General features: G+C 37.0%; 1 protein-coding gene across 1 annotated transcript; it reads left to right on the top strand.

The window, feature by feature from the left end:
* Nucleotides 1–4,739: 4,739 nt before the first annotated feature.
* On the top strand, nucleotides 4,740–11,626 carry LOC104442336 (protein NUCLEAR FUSION DEFECTIVE 4). The gene is made up of 3 exons (XM_010055730.3): nucleotides 4,740–5,196; nucleotides 9,818–10,740; nucleotides 10,890–11,626. Exons 1-3 carry the CDS (start codon nucleotides 4,888–4,890, stop codon nucleotides 11,374–11,376), a joined length of 1,719 nt encoding a protein of 572 aa, XP_010054032.1. The 5' UTR covers nucleotides 4,740–4,887; the 3' UTR covers nucleotides 11,377–11,626.
* The last annotated feature ends 1,879 nt before the right edge of the window (nucleotides 11,627–13,505 follow it).

Here is a 13,505-nt window from a genome sequence, read left to right as displayed (position 1 = left end):
TTAGTTCTAGGTTGACCTAGGAATCGAACCAGACCCATAGGATTAGTCCTTTATCTCAAAAGTTGGGAACCAACACTGAGCGAATTATTCCTTCAGCTAGGTGCTGGACCAACTCAACTCAGACTATGCTCACCCCTACCTATTTATGCCTAGTATTACCATATGCTATAACAAGGGTCACACCAAACATAGCCTCAATCGGACCTATGTGTTTTTACCCGCGAGTTGAAATGACATAGCCCACTTAACAACCCATGTATAGGTCCAAAATAGTGAGCCAACTAGTGAGCTTTAGGAAAGTTGTTCAAAAAGTTATAAACCTATTATATAATGACTAATTCAATGTTAAACCTTTCAACTATATCAATTTGATTATAAACTTTTCAATTATACTAGTTCAATTCTAAATATTTTGACAATTGACCAATTTAGTTATTAACATTTCATTCGTGTCAATTTAATCCAAACATTTTGAAAATTTATCAATTTAGTCATAAACTATTTAACAACTTGTCAATTTACTCATTCCGATTAATTTTGGGCTGGAAATGACAACGGCAACCCTCACCTGAGGCTAGTCACTAGCCATGGCCAAATATCTGCCACAACCAAAAGGAAAGAAAATGAAAAGAAAAAAAGGAAAAACAAAAAAAAAAAAAAAAAATTATCTACATTAACGTCGGCTATGTTACGTAGGATGCTCGATGTCTATGTTAATAATTTTTGAACAAAATTAATTGAAACGATTAAATTGATAGATTGTCAAAAAGTTTATAATTAAATTGATAAACCCTTAAAAAGTTTAAAGATTTATGATTAAATTGATAAATTACTAAGATGTTTAAAATTAAATTAATACAATTAAACTGTCAAAAATTAAATTGATCGTTATACATAAGATACTCACTTTTTGGATAATTTTCCAAACTTAGGGATCGTTTAATGCTTGGTTTGATCTGTCTTTTCTGATTGATAGCATGTTCTTTCAAGGTCGGGATGTTTGGAATCGGCAAAATCCCCGCGGAAGAAAATATGCATGAAGACAAAAATATTCACGGTTTTCAAACAATCCGATAAAAACTTACGGCCTAAGGAATGAATATGCTCAAGTGTCCGCTTGTGCAAAATGATGTGCCATTTGATGTAACTGATGGTACTAACGTGTATAGAAAGGCTCTTGAGCAAAACGACGTTGTATATTCTTCTAAATGAAAGACTATAGTTGGTTTTGGCAACAAAAAGGAATGGAAAAAAAAAATGAGAAGTCTCTATAAAAATATTTAAATAACAAACTATATTTTCATTTAAAAATTTAAATTATTTTTATAATATTCGGTAACGATTCCTCAAAAATTTAGTATCAAAATTGAAGGTGCTAAGTTCAAATATTTATTTAAATAATAAATTATATCTTCATTTAATAGCTAAAATCTTTAAAATGTTTAGAGTGATCTCATAAAATCTCACCGTGTTAAATTAAAGGTATTGAATAAATCTGATTTTTATATTGCAAATAATATTCCTTTTTATGACCCGAGTTGACTCTAATATTTTTGTTCAAAAGAAAGCTGGCTAAATTCTCACGAACTTTCATACTTCGGAAATATGTGGGGCTTTTGCACCAACTCCTCGTTTAGGACCGCTTTACTTCTTATGTTCTTATTATTTTAGTTTTATATTTAATTCATTTAATTTGTTAGTGTCCAAGTCAAAATTTAGGGCATATCGACCAAAGAAGATTAGGGCAAATCCTCATCACGTGCAAACAAAAGCAGCTCCCCCAGGTTGATCAGCTGGTTAAAGTAGGAACGAAATCAAATTTGAATTCAACCTTTTTCCAATTTCTCAATTTGGCGACTTTAATAAATTGAGGGTCATCACAGGTCCAATTCCATGTGCTGTTTACAAATCGCATCTTAACGTAAAATATTTTAGAAAACCTAGAGCATCGCTGTCATTATAGTTTAATTCATCTAATTTTGAGTAGTTGTAGGTACATTTATAAGAGACTATTTAGATAAGTCTAATAAATTCACGACGGATTTGAAAAAGTCATGAAGCTTTGTTTAAAAAATAGCAAAAGAAGTTACGAGATGATAAATAGGATATTCTTCTAAATGAAAAACGTCAATGAGTTCGAATTTTTATTTGAATAATAAAGCATAATTTAATCTAATAATTTAAAATTTTAAAACAGTTAACAGATTGTCACAATGTCAAATTAAAGGTATTGGGTAAACTTAATTTTTATATTGCGAATTAAATTTCCTTCTAATGATCCGCAGTTGAATTTATTATTTTTCTTCAGAAGAAAGATGGCTAAAAGCTCTTGAACTTTCGTACTTTGGAAATATATAGAGCTTTTGCACCAACTCCCCCGTGAGGACCACTTACTCTTTTATATTCACAATGTAATATGTTTTGGAAAGCCTAGAGCATCGCTGTCATCATAGTTTGATTCATTTAATTAGTTAGTGTCCAAGTCAAAATTTAGGGCATGTCAACCAAAAACGATTAGTGCAAATCCTCATCCCGTGCAAACAAAAGTAGCAATCAAATTTGAATTCAACCATTTTCCAATTTCTCGATTTGGCGACTTCAACAAATCCAGGGTCATTACAGGTCCATTTCCATGTGTTGTGTACAAATCGCATCTTGATTCATTTTGGTTTCATGCGATATCTTCCCAGTTAATGTCCGACCACAGACAGGCACACCCATGTTCTCGTATTTAATTAGCCCTAATCTTCCGAGTCAATGATGCATGACAATCCTATTCCGTACACCCTTGCGCTAATTGTGCAAGAGATTTTTAAGTAGTGGTACTCACGTTGTTGATCATAAGAGGAAATGATTCGATCGACTTAGGAAACTTGTTCAATCAAAAGCAATACATTGAGAAAGTCCAAGGCTCGTCACTCAACCCAGAAGTATCGAAGATTGATCTCATCTCAACAACAATTCGTATAAAAAATTTAAGAGGATTGAGCGAGTTTTTCAATGTTTCCACAAATAGGGAAAGAAATGATCCCTTATTTCTTATTAAATTGATAATTGAACAAAACTTTAGACACTTTATCTAATTAAGGGTTTAAACAATTGCTTCTATATATGTTGAAAGCGACATTTTCATTCCAAGTAATTGTAAGTGGATTTATCAAACAACATTTAGATGAGTTTAATAAACTCATGATAATTGAAAAATGAGAATAAGACTTTGTCCAATGAAAAAATTAATTCTTTTAAGGAGTGACAAATGAAGTTACAAGATGATAACTAGGTTATGGTGCAAGGTTAGATTATCTAGGATACAGATAGCTGAGTTTGAAAATATCATGGACATTTATCTATATTATATTATCTATGCATCACATATAATGGTAACATAATAGAATAAGCAAATTAAATTGTTTGTAAGAATATCTATTGACAATGCCAAATATACAAAATATGATAGAAAATTTCAAAAAGTATTTGTGTGACTTGAAAGTTAGAATCGAGTGAATTCTAAAACTATCAACGAACGGGACTTTCGAGATTATACATGCAACTAATTTGATCTTACTGATAATGATAAAAATATTGAGAAAAAAAGGAACACAGAGAAATTTCTAAACAAACTCCTGAAATCCAATGGGCCTAATGAAGATGATATTGTGCGCCTAATTAGTTGGTTTTATGTAGCAAAACATGGCATAATCCATCCACGTCGGACTCTAACATTCTTGATAGACGTGCCAGCTCTATGCTGACGTGTAGTTGCATCCCCTCCTCATCATCCCACAAAATGCTGTCACACGGAGGAAATACTTTTTTTCCAAATCTCAGTCCCTCTTTTTTTTTTTTTACACTCTTGTATATTGATACTAAAATAACGTATTTGTCTCAAAATTTGAATTATATATAAATATAAAGAAAGAAAGAAAGAGAGAGAGAGAGAGATACTGGCCTAGACTTCCCATATGACCAGATCGTCTTCAGTTCTGCGCGCTCGCGCTTCCACATGGGTGCGCCACGTGAATAGCGGACGTAGGCATCTCTGTTCTTGGCGGATTCTTGTCACATCAATCTGTAACAATAAAAAAATGATTTCCATTCACCTAATAACAAAAAGAAGTGTTAATTAAAAAAAATTATAATAAATTATCCAAAAAAATAAAAAATTATAAATTAATACGAAAATTTTAGTTAAATTTATTATTTATTATATTTTAAAATTTATCTTAAACTAATATAAATTTTTATTTAAATTTACCATGTTAATTGACGGTAATTAACGAATGATAAATATAATAAAAAGTTTGTTTGGTGTAACTTTTTACAATCGTATTAATTTAAGATTTTTAATAATTCGGAATTTAATTTGTGGTAAATTTATCAGTCACCAATTTTAAATTTTTCGTGATATTGATTCTTAAAAAAAAATCAATTTTTGTGAGCAATTATATCTTAATTTACTAGACCCGCATGCCGCGATAATGAAAAATGTCTATTAGATCACCACTTATGGAAAATTTAGCTTCTCACAAACCCTAAAAACACACAATGATAATCCTAAAATACCAAAAAAACACTCAGGCATATTAACACAGTATTCATAGACAAAAGAGTACGAAAGAAAAAGAAAAAGCAACTCAACGTATATTGATGGCTCTTGCCCAAAGAAAAAGAATATTGATGGCCGGTCCCATCTCCAAAGCGAAAAAGCAAACTCTCTCGTGACCTTATATATTTGTGAGAGGCCACGTACAGAGCCCCGATAGACCCTGAGGCTCACCAACAAGGCCGAGCCCGACCGCCGCACCGCCCGCTTCGCACGCCTCCCGGAAACTCCTCCTCCTCCACCCTCCCGGGAGGCCGTTCACGCTCGTCGCGGCCGTCTCCGCCATGGCGGGGCAGTCGCGGAAGTGGATGATCCTGGTGGCGACGATCTGGATCCAGGCGTTCACGGGGACCAACTTCGATTTCTCGGCCTACTCGTCGAGCCTCAAGTCGGTGCTGGGGGTCTCGCAGGTGCAGCTCAACTACCTCGCCGTCGCCTCCGACCTCGGGAAGGTCTTCGGATGGTCGTCGGGACTGGCCCTGATGTATCTGCCCCTGTGGGTGGTGCTCTTCATGTCGGCCTTCATGGGGTTCATTGGCTATGGCATCCAGTGGCTCGTCATCAGGGAAATCATAACCCTTCCTTATATCCTGGTATGTATCTTGATCTCTCTCTGTCTCCCTCTCGAAACAAACAAAAGGGTAACAACTGATTTGGGCGATTGAAATCGTGGTCTGATCGCAAGAATCTGGGAGGATCTGAGTGTTTTTCTTATTTATTTTTGGGGGTCTTGCTTTTTTGGATCTTCTGGTCCACTAAATGGGAGTGGTGAAGATTAGGTGCCCTTTTTGTCTTCTCTCTATGCTGATGCTGCTTTTCTTAATTGTCTTTTTGATTAAAAACAATCATTGTTTTGACTCTAAGTTCGTCATAACTACAGTGGCACTGCACGTTCAATCAGACCGCGGAAAATGAGATGGCACTATAAAATTTACTGATTAAGTCACCTTGTACATTTCTCTTGCGTCGTTGTGCTCGGGCTCCTACGAAAATTTCAGCCGGCAATGTTCTTAATATCCTGCTCTTGATTAGGTTCTGTTGAGTTCCTGAAAAATAGAAATGTTTTGAGCGAGCTTCAGATTTGCCGTTCTAGACGTCCATGTATAGATTTTGACCTTTTCCTTTGTTACAAATGATTGGTTCAGTTTTCTTTCTTCTTCTCTCTCTGTTTTTTCTTTCTTTTTCAATAAATCATAGCCACGTCTTTTAGGTCTTCATCTTCTAATTTGAATGCATTTTAAGGGGTGAATTTTGCTTCCTTCGCTTGCATATATCCTCTGGTATTATTTTTCTATGGCTGCAAAAAAGTGGGCACTCCAAGATTTATTTTTACAAGTCCAGCTAAAATTGTAAAATATGAAATACGCAGTCGACACGACAACATAGTAATAATCAATGTGGATCGCTGGGTGAATGTGCGTCTGGTGGAAATCTTTTTTTTATTATTATTTTTATATAAATTGTCTTTGTAAAAGTGTAATATACAAAAAACAGATTTCGTACCCCAATCTCTTTGCGTAGAACTGTCTTATTCATTTTTTACTGGCCACGACACTTTTCGTTTCCAAATTTAGGAGCTTAGAGAAAATAACAAAATTGGGGTTTTGGCAAGTAGTTTCGCCATCGTGAATCCTGGCAATCGAAAGCTGGCACGTCATGCGTCAGAAAATTCCCCAGCAATGCAATTTTATGGGATTTATTGCAGTTTGTCATTTTGATTGGCACCTGGACCCCACGATGACAATAATTTATTGGACTTTTCGGGTTTCGATCCCTTCTTTTCTTTTCCTTTGCTTTTGTTCTCTTTCCAAAAACAGGGATTCGTGCTTCCCAATTTCTTTTCTCTTTTTTATTCGTTTCGTGTGGTGGAACATTGAAGGTGTCGTGGCTGCCAGAGATCCAATCAGAGCATTCAAATGCGATATAATTTTCTTTTTCACTTCTTCTTGTCTCTTTGCAGTGTAGTTGCTCTTTGCTTCTAAATTTTATCTTATCGATTTAAGGGAAACTAGTGTTGAGGCACGTATCTGCGTGCGAGGTTATGGATAGAGAGAGAGAGAGAGATCCTTCTTTTTTTCAAAATTGGGTTATTATCTAACTAAATTAATGTGGTCCCTAGTTATTACATGCCTGTCAGCTGGGTGATTATCTGATGAAGAAGGAAGGAGTCATGGCTTTATTTTGGGAAAACACATAAAATCATATTGATATTTTCTCTCTTTACCACTTACCCTCCTCTACTTTGAAAACCTCCAATTGGCACATATGTTTTGCCATTAGAGACTACTTATGGCTCCACACAATCATCTTTATTTACAAAAACGTCATTTTCTTTCCGAAATTGCCGAGCCCAAGTCCTAGGTCTCCTCCCGCACCGAACACCAAAACTAAACTCAAAAAGTAACTGCTGAACCCTAAACTTAATTGCGCCACCGACCCGCCGCCGAAGACTTCTGACGCTGTGCCCACCGTCACGATGGCGTTGGATGGTTATAGCCGATGCAAGAGGCGAGGGTTTGTGGATGATTGAGGTTAGGGTTTGTGGGCAACTTGGGGGACTGCAAATTCTAAAAATGGGCGATTTGGTCTTTTAGCAATGAGATTTTGTTAGAGGATGATAACTGATATTTTATAAGTAGAGGGTTCGAAAGTGACTATTGGTACTCTATGTATTCTGATGTAAGGATAATAATGGAATACCCAAAGAAGTGAGACAGACATAAGTTATACAACCATCCCCTCAATAATGCAGATATAGATGTGAGTATTTAATTTATGAAGTAGGTGCATATGGAAGATATGTGGTACTGGAAGAGTAATTTAATAGGAAATCTAAAAGTGACACAAAACGGTGTTTTGGCTAAAATATGTCAATATAGAAAGAAACAAGTATTATTGTTCAATTTTTACATGCACCATGTATAATTTCTGGAGAAAAAAAGCAACGAGCTTCTCACTTGACATGGGTACTCCAATAAAATTCATACAAGCCATGTTTTCTTAGGTCAATTCGGAACCTAAATAAACTTAAAAAGATAATATAGAATGGGTTAGTTCAAGAGATAATTTGAAGTTTCTACACAATTAAATGAAACATATTGTTTAAGAGATAATATGTGATAAGCTAAATCCTACCACCCCTCAAATTCATTGTCGCCATTGTCATTCGGATGTTATGCTTGCAAAGAAGTCATGTTTCTATCTTTTAGGCAGCGATTAGGGTTTGTTTTTTTTTTTTTTGGTCGATCTTACTCTAACTCTCATTCTCAGTCTTTTATCCTACCTCATTATAGGACATAGGAGTTGAAACCCATACTTGAAATTAAATCGTATCCACCCCAATCTTCCTAAGAATGTGGGATTCAAACCCCCAACTTTCTTATTTCATATTGGAATGGTGGCCACTGAGACAAATCCCGTGGTTAATTAGTGTTTGCTTTCACAAATTAGAATGGGCATAATTTTGTGAGCTTACTCGATATAGAGGCCAATTCAATGAATGTAACTCTAACCTTTTATTTCCGCCTCTCTTTTTTTTCTTTTTTTCTTTTTTGTGCCTCACACCAGTCCATTCGGTGTTACATTTTAAGACATCTACCACCCGTGAGGTTGGTGGCACGATCACACCTACCGCATGGATTTTTTTGTCCCCTTCCAAAACAACCTTTTACATCAATCCCTCCCCACCTCTCACGTACCAATCAAAGAATTACACATGCAATTTCAGGGTGCTTATTTGACAGAAAACAATAGACATTTTAGAAATCATTTTCGAGATTATATATATCATCTCAAAAAGAAAATCGAGAAAAATATTTCAAGCATCGCTCTCTCTCTCAAATAAATAATTATTTTTATGGTGTTATGCAACTATTGAACCGATTCATCTTTATAAATATAAGCTATATATATAGCATATTTGGTGCGCTTTGATTACTATCTTTAGTTGCTCGAATTACTTTTGAGGGAGACTAGATACACCCTTTGGAAAAACTCAATTACTCACTAGTAGGTGCAAAATCCATCTATGATGCCATTTAATGCGAAAATGAGATTCCCGTGCTGTGCACTTTATTAAATAAGTTAGCTCATGGGTACACGACATAGCCTAGCCATGACAACACTGAGAGAAATGGGACACATTTCTCTCGAATGTCCTATGCTTGAATCTGATGCGACCGACCAGCTACTGAATGAAGGACCTACCACAAGTTAGGATTGCATACGAATTATTTAAGTGAAGGCAAGCTCTTTTTTGTCCTTTTTTATTTTTTGGTAGGACTTTTTTTTCCTTGTTGATTAGCAGAAGTTATGTATATGTCCTTTAATTAGAAGGAATAAAATCCTCTGGTCCCTTTTTAGGGAAATGCTTCTCGTTCCGAACGAAGAAGCTGGAGACAAGCCGAGATGTTCTCGATTTGTTCCTTGTAATTTGCTTTCTGATGACACGAGATATTCCAACATTTTAGTTCAACTAGTCCCTCTAGATACATGCAAATTGTCTCATATTAGTTACATCAATTTTGTAGTAAAAATGCACAAAAACATCGGCATGTTCGGGTTGCAGGTAATGACAATAACATTATAGGTCTATTCCGTGTTGACATTTGCTTATAGGAATAGATACCATAGCGTAATTTCTATCACAGACAGCTACTAAATAGACCTTTTGTGTAGTAGCTAATATGGCCTGGGCATAATAGCTGTCTTCTTTCTCCCCATGAACTCTCCCAACGTTAGATTATTTAATTATGATTTGTATAATTCTTAGTATAATGACTATGTTAATTACTAATTATATTAGTCAATGCTCGACTTTTTATAAAACGCATACTATTAGGTACGTGATTAATAATATTTTTTTTACTCGTAAACTAATAAGTATATAACACTATTATGTATTGAATTGTAAAGTTTCAACATCATTTATATATTAAATTGTACTACCTTGATGGTACATATCGGGTATTACACTCAATATTAGCAATTAAAGCGTTAACCACTGCAGATGTATCTTTTATTTTAATACAAACACAGGCTGCGCGCTTAACTTTTAATTATAAGCGTACATAAATTATGACGGTGTAGATAAATGTTTGATATAATAAAATCATATATCTGACGAATTTATATTGGGCGATGAATTGATGAATTTTTATTGACTATTCTTTTTTAATTATAATATTAGGGCTGATGACCAATGTGAACTGGCAGGTCTTTCTTCTGTGCTTGTTGGCTGGTTGCAGCATCTGCTGGTTCAACACCGTGTGCTTCGTCCTGTGCATCCGCAACTTCCCGGCCAACCGGGCGCTCGCGCTGTCCCTCACGATCAGCTTCAACGGCGTGAGCGCCGCCCTGTACACACTGATTGCCGACGCAATCAGCCCGTCCTCCAGTGCTCTCTACCTCCTCCTCAATGCGGCCGTCCCCCTCATCACCTCCTTCGTGTCCCTCATCCCGATCCTCCGGCAGCCCTCCCTCGATCCCCTCCCGCCCGATGCAGTCGGCCGCGACTCCGTTATCTTCCTCATCCTCAACGTCCTCGCCGTCATCACGGGCGTCTACCTCCTCCTCACAAGCTCATCCTCGTCAGACGCCACCTCGGCCCGCCTCCTCCTCGGTGGAGCACTGTTTCTGCTAATCTTCCCGCTATTCATCCCTGGAATCGTGTACGCTCGGGGCTGGTTCCGCCAGGCGATCCACTCTAGCTTCCGCATCGAGGGCTCGTCGTTCATCCTGGTCGATGATGATGGCCTAGAGTTGCATAAAGAGCTGATAAACCGCGAGGCGAGCATTCACGAGAACGGGCTGACGCACCTGATCAGCGATAACGGGTCGTCGTGCGGGCTGACGAGGCACAAGGCCGAGGGGTGCTGCGAGAGCGTCGTGGGGAGTCATCAATTGGCAATGCTCGGTGAAGAACATCCTGCGAAGTTGCTTGTGAGGAGGTTGGATTTCTGGTTGTACTACATTGCGTACTTCTGCGGAGGGACCATTGGCCTAGTGTACAGCAACAACCTAGGCCAGATTGCTCAATCCCTAGGACAGAGTTCGAACACCACGGCGCTCGTCACGCTCTACTCATCCTTCTCCTTCTTCGGCCGCTTGCTCTCCGCCGCTCCCGACTACATTCGCACGTAAGTACGCTAAGGTCATTGCACTCGATTTCAAATCTGACGTTTCCAGTTACATGTAAAAGGAGTACTTATATTGTATGTAATAGCGTTAACTCGCTAACCAATCTAATCGAGGGTTTGCCTCTAACCCGAATTTTGTCCCTTCACAGGAAATTCTACTTCGCAAGGACCGGGTGGTTGACGCTCGCTCTCTTGCCCACTCCGGTCGCTTTCTTCCTGCTAGCCGCGTCGAGCAGCAGTGCAGCATTGCACGTGAGCACCGCCTTGATTGGGCTTAGCTCGGGGTTCATCTTTGCAGTGGCAGTCTCGATCACGTCCGAACTGTTCGGCCCTAACAGCGTTGGGGTGAACCACAACATCCTCATCACCAACATACCCCTGGGGTCGCTGTTCTATGGTCTCCTCGCGGCCATTGTCTACGATGCAAACACGAGCTCTGGCTACGGCATAAGCATGGTCACCGACTCAATGGTGTGCCTAGGGAAGGACTGCTATTTCCTAACGTTTGTGTGGTGGGGATGCTTTTCGGTTGTGGGATTAGCCTGTAGTTTTCTATTGTTCTTGAGAACCCGACCCGCTTACGATCGGTTCGAACACAATCGGATCATCTCGAGTCAACTGGATCTAGGGCAATAATGCAATTGAAATCGATAGGGAAAGTCGATTACAGTTTAATTTAGATTTCGAGTACGTGCTTACCTCAATCAGCATTGACTGTATGAATAGATCATTAAATTTTGGTTAGGAGTCCTGAGAGAGGGTGAGATGGGACAACATAGTTCTGAGTATAGTTGGCACTCTGCCGCTGTTAACAAAAGCAAGGATGCAGTCCATTTGGGTGCTTTTCTTAATAACAAATTGAAATGTCCAATACTCTACTGAATTATCACGGTTCTCTATTTGGTGACTTACCAACTTTACTTCCGTTCAAATAATCCAATAATAAAAATAGCGAAATTGAAACCAACCATATAAACGTTGTTTACTAACTCAAATGAGAGTCGGCAGAAGTAATCGACTACTTAATCTGAGAATGTTGAACTCTTGTTGTTCAGTGCTCCAGAGACAAGTGCATAATTTAAAAATGAAAAATTGGAGGAATGATAGTAACACACAGATGAATAGAACAAAATAGTACAAAATCGTTTCTACCTTAGTTATCACAAATATTCAGGATGTGAAAACAAAGTGACTTCTTGATGATTGCTTATTCATTGTCTTGCCTACGGACCTAATAAAACAAAGAAATAAGTAGGCAACATGAATGAGCTTTCAAGCTCGCTTTGTGCAGCCTGCTCCAAATGCAAGGTAATTTCTTTGATACTACATACATTAACTATGGAAAGGTCAGGTACAAAAGGCATTTCCATTTTGTATCGTCTTCCACTTTGGTAAACAGTAAATCACGAATTGTTTCCTTATATATCTCCAACGTTGAAGCCTGAATTGCGCCTCCATATTAGCATTGTGCAAATGAAGATAAAAAACAAATATATATATATATATAAATTTATATATACCACAATTTGTACTTCGCCCTTGGCCCAAGAGGGTTTGACTAGTATGATATATTTGCCAGAGAGTGGCATCAACCCTTTCTATTTCGGAGCATTAGTTTTACCCAACATGGTAAAGGTTTTCCTCGAAGCTTTTTGTCTATAGGCAAGTATACAAACCTGCTAAGTATCTGGTAAGTGAGATTCTCTAAATGCAATTCCACTCCTAAGATAGGAGAAATTTATTTTATTTTCATTGCAAGAAACCAAACAAAAGAAAGCAACCATGAGGCATAACTGTCTAGTTATGGTTCCATGGTAGGAAAAGTTCTCTTAAAAACTCAAATGTTGAAAAAATTAATCTCGTCTAGTATTAGGTCATATTATACATATTTGCAATTTTGCATAATCAAAGAAACGTATCACCTTATAGCCATGAAGAGCGCTATCTTAACAAAAACGTCTTACCGGAAGCCGTCAAACCCAAATGGATACTTTTGTTCTCGGACATTTATGTTCTACTTCAGGTCAAACTAATATCTATGGCTGGGAGGCAAGTACAACATGAAGATTTATTTGGTTCATAAAAGACAAATATGGTTTTGGCAAGATTTTCTTTAGGATTGATACCACAAAAAAAATCCTCAATTGATATACTTGTAATAAATTTATCCCAAACTAAATTTTTTGACCACCAAAAATTCCAAACAAGTGCACCTTTGATAAATTTATCTTGTGTTAGTTTTCCGTTAAATTTTATTGTCAAATTACTGAGTTGAATAATATTGTATATCGTTTTGGGATTTTACTTTTCGTTTTTCATAGTTATATCGGTTTTATGATTTTCTATAGTATTAATCTAATTTAACAAATGGTATATTTATCACAAATGTAGTGATTTGGGGTTTTTGGCGATTAAAAAATTAGTTTAGAGTAAATTTATTGTAAGTGTACCGGTTTGAGGTTTTTTGTAGTCATTTAAAGTAAATTTATCACAGATATATTTGTTTGAAGTTTTTCATGATCAAAAAATTAATTTAAAATTAATTTATTACAGATGTATCAGCTTGACATTTTTCGTCGTACTCAGCATTTTCTTTAACTCACATGAAGTATTTTTTAACACTTTGAAGTAATTCATTGCCTCGATCAAGGGTGCCCATCGGGCATCGATGGGATTAGAGATGATCGTTTCAATTCCGAGACCATCACTAGGCAACAATGGATGTGCTCGAAATACACTCTCATATTTCCTTTTTAGTTCCTAAA

This window comes from Eucalyptus grandis, chromosome 2 (genome assembly GCF_016545825.1).
Source record: "Eucalyptus grandis isolate ANBG69807.140 chromosome 2, ASM1654582v1, whole genome shotgun sequence".
NCBI classification, from domain to species: domain Eukaryota; kingdom Viridiplantae; phylum Streptophyta; class Magnoliopsida; order Myrtales; family Myrtaceae; genus Eucalyptus; species Eucalyptus grandis.
This window is presented reverse-complemented; position numbering and strand designations above follow the sequence as displayed.

What these genes read in the sequence shown, in the direction of transcription:
- LOC104442336 (XM_010055730.3), top strand. Translation starts at nt 4,888, where the DNA reads ATGGCGGGGCAGTCGCGGAAGTGGATGATCCTGGTGGCGACGATCTGG. An exon ending in TAACCCTTCCTTATATCCTG is followed by an intron (nt 5,197 to 9,817) that starts GTATGTATCTTG and finishes GTGAACTGGCAG; the next exon opens with GTCTTTCTTCTGTGCTTGTT. An exon ending in GCTCCCGACTACATTCGCAC is followed by an intron (nt 10,741 to 10,889) that starts GTAAGTACGCTA and finishes GTCCCTTCACAG; the next exon opens with GAAATTCTACTTCGCAAGGA.